Genomic DNA, 6,514 nt, shown 5'->3' with positions numbered 1-6,514 from the left:
GAGAAAAAGAGAGGAGTAGGGGAAAGGGTTTGGGTGCAGGCAGAGCTCACAAACCATTCTCCCAAGTAAAGAGGACCTGCTGAGCTCCGCACAGTCCTTCCCTCCTTACTGATCACCCGCACCACAGCTCTTCATTTGCTTTCCTCAGGCTCACAAACTCTTCCTTAGCTGCCAGCATCCTGAAGCCTGGGGAAATAGTAATGAGTGACCATGCCAAGTCCGAGGAATGGGTGAGAGGGATTAACCTGGGGGAAGGGGAAAGCAAAAAGCAGGAACTGGTGTTATTGGTACCCTGCCCTCTCCACAGTATGGTACATGTTGCATCCTATGCCCTGTAAGAGCATCTTCAAGGTGTGGTCAGGCATCACTGGTGGTCTCTTTGCCACCAGAAACCATCAACTCAAATGTAACCCATCATAGGTGCGCAAAAACTTGAACACACTGCTCCCCAACCCAAAAATCAGAGCAAAAAGTATAATGTGTTGGGAAGGAAGAATAAAAATAAAGAGTGACTATTCAGAGACTAACCTACTGTTCACTTGATTAGAAATGCAAAGCAGTGTGATGGCAGTAGATGTGCTGGCCCAAAGAATTTCCTCCAGAAGGCTAGCTTGTGCTTGGATTTAACCCCACAACAGAGTAATCAAATTGTGGTCAGATGGGGAACCTGCACCACTCTTTGGAGTCATCCAGTACCCATCCCATGCATTCCCACCACCGGATTTTGGGTCCACAGACACAGAAGGCTGCATGAGATGTTTATTTGCCTCTCCTCCCATGTTGTAGGGGAAAAGTCTTTCTTTCCTTAAGGAGTTTCAATCCTAGTGTGTCTGGTCGTATGTGCCAGCTCCCTTGTAGGCGCCAACGTAGCCACTGTTTTCTGCCAGATCCTGGCGGCCAGCGAGACCCTTCCCTTTGCCACTCTCATCAAAACGCTCTTTGTGGCTTCCAGTGTATTTGCTAGTGTCCGTCAGCCTCTTGACCCCACCAACCTTGGTGGCTTTCTGCAAGAAAGGAAACCAGCAAGAGGCAGCCAACATTAGGAAACAGCTCACAAACAAGCTCTGTCCTACATGTGAGGACAGCACATGTCCCTGTAGCGGGGACAAATGGTCCTGTCAGAGCTCAAGGTACACAATAAGTGAGGAAAGTCATACTCACTGTGGTGCCCACACTGCCAGGCTCCTTCCCCTCGATGAGGCTATACACAGCCTGCAGCGCTTCCTCTGGTGACTTGCCCTGGAAGCGCTTGCAGCACAGCTCCTTCATGGCCTGCTGGAACTCAGCAAAGTTGATGGTACGGGCACCCTTAGTCCTATGGTGAGGGGAGACCAAGAGGAAAGTTACATGGCTGCTGGGTAGCAGCAGAATAGGAAACCCCCCAGGGCTGCCCCTCACATGAGAGCTTGACTGCCTCCTGCTGTTCCTTGTTCCCACCTGGCTGTGCTGCCCACTGTGCCTCCCTGTGACACTCACTTGACTTTGTTGAATACGATGTCAATGTCAGTGCTGGTCACGGCTTTCCCATCCATCACCCCACACTCTTTGCACATCTTGGAGAAGTTCTTCCCCGTCATGTCGTTGCCACTGGCAGATGTGTCACCATATATCGCGAATTTATGGAAAGCATTTTCTACTCCAGACATCTTGCTGCTGTGGAGAAAAGAAGTTTGCAGGGAAGGAGCTGAGGACCATCTGCAAGCTGCTGGACACACACTCATGTCCCATGCACCTCATCTCCAGCAGAGCAACGGGCACCACCCACAGGTATCTCTCCACAAGGGTACAACCATGACGACCACACGGGTATTGACACAGAACACTGGGGATCCAGGCAGGATTGGGGCAGGGACAGCTTGGGATCCCAGGCAAGGCAAAGGAGGGGTGGAGGTGGCGCTCTGGAGTGAATTAACGACTTCTGCATGTGAAAGAACAAGGCATCCAAAACTTCTGAACCTTTTTGAAATACAAGTTTCAGTTAGACTGTCTCAATAACAAATGCCTGCTTTTCTAAGCTGATTTATGCTTTGCCTGCTATTGGATGATAAAGTCTAGATTTGTCTTCTAGGCCCTAGATAAGTGCCTAAATCTCACAAACCTTCTTGCAAGTAATCACCAAGGACTTGTCCCCATCTTTCCTCATCACAATTCATACCCTGAATTACTCTCTGAATTAGGTTGTCCTCCTCCCGACACCAGTAAATTTTACACTACTGATCATCTTAGACCACTGCAGCCAGGTGTCAGGGAACTCTGAGAACATAAAAGCCATCACTCAGATTGTAAATCAGTCCACCTGGACTCGAGCAGCTGATTCCTCCTGCTTGTGACACACCTTCAAACCCTTTTGAAATATCCAGCCTCTCCTATGGCCTTGTGCTTCACCCAAGGCGTCTGGGTCTCAAGGTTGTTTGCAGGCTGCCATTTAATATTAACTGTGTGGAGGTCTGCACCACACTGCAAGCATGAAGGCGTCTCCGGGTGTCCTTGCTGGGGGCCCTCCCAGGACCCCTCCTTCCCTCTCCAGGAGGTGTGGTCCCAGCTCACCTGCGTGAGGCAGTGGTGCTGGCGATGGTGCTGGCGCTTTCCCCAGTGTCCAGGAGGCTATGGGCCCCTAGAGCCACCCCTTGTTCCTCTCTGGCCAGTCATCACCTCAGCACCCATGCATGTCACAATCCTCGGAAGGCCCACCACAGTGTGGGGGTGGGGGAAGAGGGTGGGTGGGACAACACTGTGCAGCACTGGTGTGGTGGTCCAAACCCCTTGGGGGGGGTTGTTGGACCTTCAGCCCACTGTGGGACAAAAAAACAAATACTGCACACTCTTCAGCTAATACAGGCATCACACTCTGGAAATGTCATCCATACTGGGACATGTACTCCAAGGGGAAGGGGAGTTTATCCCTGTAACCCGTCAATGCAGCCAGCCCTTGGACCTGCTTCCTCAAGGAGCTGAGCTGCTTCCAGTGTGCCCATGCCCTGGCTAGGGGATGTGCCCCCATGCTTTTGGGGGTCTCCAGAAAATCAGTAACTCCTGAAAGCAGGGTGAGGTGGGAAGGGGAAGAGACAAAAGACACATCACCTGTGTAAAAACTTTGAGAGACACAGTTTTCCACTCATAAGCTAATAAACTTAAAGTGTCTAGAAATTGGATTTGGGAAGTTCAGGCCAGCAATAAGGCTCAGCTTGCACCCTGGCAGTCATACCGTGTTTGTAGGGGCACTGTGGTAACGCATTGTTAAAAAAAAAAATTTCATCTTTGTGGCTCATGTAAGATTAAAATAATGTGCCTTCATTGGTTGATTTATTTATTTTTCTTAAGCTGTGCTTAGCAACATAGAACCATTTATAAATATGCCTTATTTCAGAAATATTTTATTTTCACCACTAATTAACAGGCATGCACTTTCTAGTCTTGCTGTTGGTTGCAGCAAGCCCACAGTGGTGGGGTGAGCTTGGCCAAGCTCTACCCATTCCAGGAGGAAAACCTTGCAGTTACTGCCGCATGCTCACTGCTCCTGCACTTCTGTATGGCCTTTGGTCTTCCTGTTGGACGGACCATAATTCTTCACCAATCACATTGCCACCCAGGGAAACTTGTTTGCCCGTTGGCAAGTCTTGTGCAAAGGGCACTGGACAGCTGTCAGTCTTAAGAGTCTTCTGCGGGGGGTGGTTGCCCAGGCAGGAGTGATACGGTAGTGCCACCTCCCACTGCTGCTGGGGAACATGGCCTGGCATCCCACCCCACGGGGGAGACAACACCACAGCCCTGGCACACTGCAGAGCACCACTTGTGCAGTACCACTTGCTGCTGATGAGCCAGGGGCAGAGGCTAAGGATGGCAATGTAAACCTTGGACAAACGATTCGTAGCAGTGATGTTTCTGCCTTCTAGACAAATGCTGATCACGCCAATGACTTGTTTCCTCTTTCCTTGTTTCAGGCATCCTGTTTTGGGGCTGCTCCAGCAGGAATGCCAGTCTCACTGCCTGTGCAAAGAAAGCAGGGAAGGAATGAGGCACTAGCTGTCATCACAGGAATGATGATGTGTGGGCAGATGTGCATGTTGTTGGAGGGGATTTTTCTTATATTCTGGAAGGGTGTCTCTTTTCTGTGGCAGAGTGTATTTTTGGAACTGAACTTTTTTCCCCCTTTAGTTACAGCGCATGATTTTTTTTAACTTTGAAAACTGTGTACCTAGATTTAGGTGATTAGGTGAAGCTGAAGGCCCCAGAAAGAAGGTTACACTCTCTTAGAGCAGCCAAGTGCCCATAAATTTCAAGGTCAGGAGTTCACCTCTTTTTTTTGGCCTGTACCTCAAAAACACTTCAGATCAGTTCTGTGATGCCAACAACCTATTTGCTTCTGCTCCTCACAGTCTGCGTGTGACAACGAATAAAGGAAAAGGTCACTTCCCTTAAAGCTCTTGGGGCAATTCTCCCCAGATACGAACTCAACAAAGCTGTAAACACAGTTCAAACCAGCCAAGTTTCTAAAGCTGCAGAAATTGCCAAGGAAGGTGGGGATCCTGTGGATCTGAATGGCCCAAACAGGTGGTCTCATCCAACCCTGCTCTGGCCCAAGGACAAAGCCCTGTCTCCAGCTATGCACCTCTCAGGTAGAGTGAGCATGCAAGAAGCTCACCAGGGGTCACTAGTGTTTAACAAAAAAGAGAACTGCATTATTTCCATCCTTGTGTGTGAGCCCACGTGTGTGCGCGCACACATATACACAGAGGCATGTATAGTCAGGGATTCTTATCAGCCAACATGCCGTATTAAGAAAAGGGCAAATGGCCAGATTGCTGTTCTCCTGAAATTTCCTGTCCCGACTATACTAGTATTTCTGCAGCAGATCTCTGTTTCTGTTGTCATCCGCAAATTTTATTAACAGCAATTTTCCCTGTATTTTCAGCTCCCTGATAAAAACATGAAAAGGCAATGGGCCTAACACCAAAAACTGCAGATTCCCCCTGCAGACACCTCTATGGAAAAGCATCTCCTGTGATCTGTCAGTTTGTTGTTGCTGAATTAATTTAACCTGGAGGGCAGGGCTTTAAAGAAATATTCTCTAGAATGATAGCAGATAAGTGACAGATCACACAGCAAAATTGTTTTAATATGTTCCAGATGTATTTCATCAGTGAAGTTAATACAGAGATTAATCTGCATCACTGTCCTTACGGTCTTCACTGGTCAATTCTCTCATGGCTACATGCCAAATTTTTTCAGATGCAAGGCTTTTGACAAAGTCAGGCCAAGGGAGCACTCCATTTGGTCCCAAGTAACTAGTTAAGTATTTGAGGCTGTTGCCAGCCTTTTATGAGCTCAGTTTAAAATTTCATTTAGGGAGGTTTGAAGCATCTTAGATAAGACAGATGCTGAAGAAACAGGGGAGGATCATCAGAAAAAGAAAAAAAAAGACAAGGAAAAGGAAAGGAAAGGAAAAAGCAATATCCTACTGAAATAATATACGTAACATATAAACAGACATGCACACACACTATTCCCCTATTCCCAAAGCAAATTCACTATTAACAAGAAATTCTCAAATTATGAAAGGATATGGTAAGTTGCTTACATCTTAAATCTTCAGCTGAGGGGAAGTGATTTATTCTGTATCAGTAAAATGCTTAGCTAGAAAACAGAGTCCAGAATTCAGTGTTCTGTTCAAATACTTACATAAATCTTCAGGAAAGTTGGAAGACAGCTTTGATATCATCTTCCTGGAATCAGCATTATTTATTTAAGAAAAACAGTGTTTTGAAGAGACTAAAAAGGACAAAAAAAAAAAAGAAGTTAGGGTATCTGTAATACTGAAGCAATCCAAACTAGCTCTGCAGTATAGCAGAGATCCAGGAGAAAATATTAATGTCTGAAACTCTTTTGTAGGCAAGAAGAATATTAACTTCTGCTGTTACGAATAAATGAATTTTAAATTATTCTTTGTCTGCTAGATTTTATGAACTATTACCATAATCACATAAACCTTCTTTTTTCACATAAAGCTATGTATAGCTTAAGACTTCCCTTTCAGTGCTGTGATCAGACAAACTGTTTGAATGAAGACATTAAAGCAGTGAGATTCCAATTACGGTATGAAACACTCTAAATCTGTCAAAATGAGCTGCTCGGATTACTGTTAGGCCCAGAAAACCCCAAACGATGGAGGATGAAGGTGAATAGAAACTCAGATGTGGAGCTGTACCCATTCCACAAGCCCGCCCCATTTGATCCCAGAGCATGTCCTTTTGCAACCAAATTGTCCCTTTCCTGGTCTCTGAGTAGATGAAGAACAAAGTTTTATTTAAAACAAGAGTCAAGTAGGAGAATATAATACACAGCACAAGTTTGAAAGCCAGTGACTTTAGCTGTCTTGCTGAACGAATATAATGTCTGATGCAGATGTATGGTGAAAGAGAAGAAAAGAGAGCAATGTGTTGGGCTTAAAAGAGAAGTTTTATAGAATAGCTGAAAGAACAAGAATCTTGCACTGAGAAATTTGAAGCTACTTGTC

General features: G+C 46.2%; 1 protein-coding gene across 1 annotated transcript; it reads right to left on the bottom strand.

Annotated features, from left to right (window-relative positions):
• Positions 1–695: 695 nt before the first annotated feature.
• LOC142050745 (tubulin polymerization-promoting protein family member 2-like) lies at positions 696–5,923 on the bottom strand. Its single transcript, XM_075079840.1, has 4 exons — positions 5,680–5,923; positions 1,477–1,653; positions 1,162–1,315; positions 696–1,004 (listed from the first exon to the last, which is right to left on the bottom strand). Exons 2-4 carry the CDS (start codon positions 1,644–1,646, stop codon positions 822–824), a joined length of 507 nt encoding a protein of 168 aa, XP_074935941.1. The 5' UTR covers positions 1,647–1,653; positions 5,680–5,923; the 3' UTR covers positions 696–821.
• Between the last annotated feature and the right edge of the window lie 591 nt (positions 5,924–6,514).

Source organism: Phalacrocorax aristotelis, chromosome Z, assembly GCF_949628215.1.
Source record: "Phalacrocorax aristotelis chromosome Z, bGulAri2.1, whole genome shotgun sequence".
Taxonomy (NCBI): domain Eukaryota; kingdom Metazoa; phylum Chordata; class Aves; order Suliformes; family Phalacrocoracidae; genus Phalacrocorax; species Phalacrocorax aristotelis.
This window is presented reverse-complemented; position numbering and strand designations above follow the sequence as displayed.

What these genes read in the sequence shown, in the direction of transcription:
- LOC142050745 (XM_075079840.1), bottom strand. Translation starts at nt 1,646, where the DNA reads ATGTCTGGAGTAGAAAATGCTTTCCATAAATTCGCGATATATGGTGAC. An exon ending in ATCGTATTCAACAAAGTCAA is followed by an intron (nt 1,316 to 1,476) that starts GTGAGTGTCACA and finishes CCCTCACCATAG; the next exon opens with GACTAAGGGTGCCCGTACCA. An exon ending in CTGGCAGTGTGGGCACCACA is followed by an intron (nt 1,005 to 1,161) that starts GTGAGTATGACT and finishes CCTTTCTTGCAG; the next exon opens with AAAGCCACCAAGGTTGGTGG.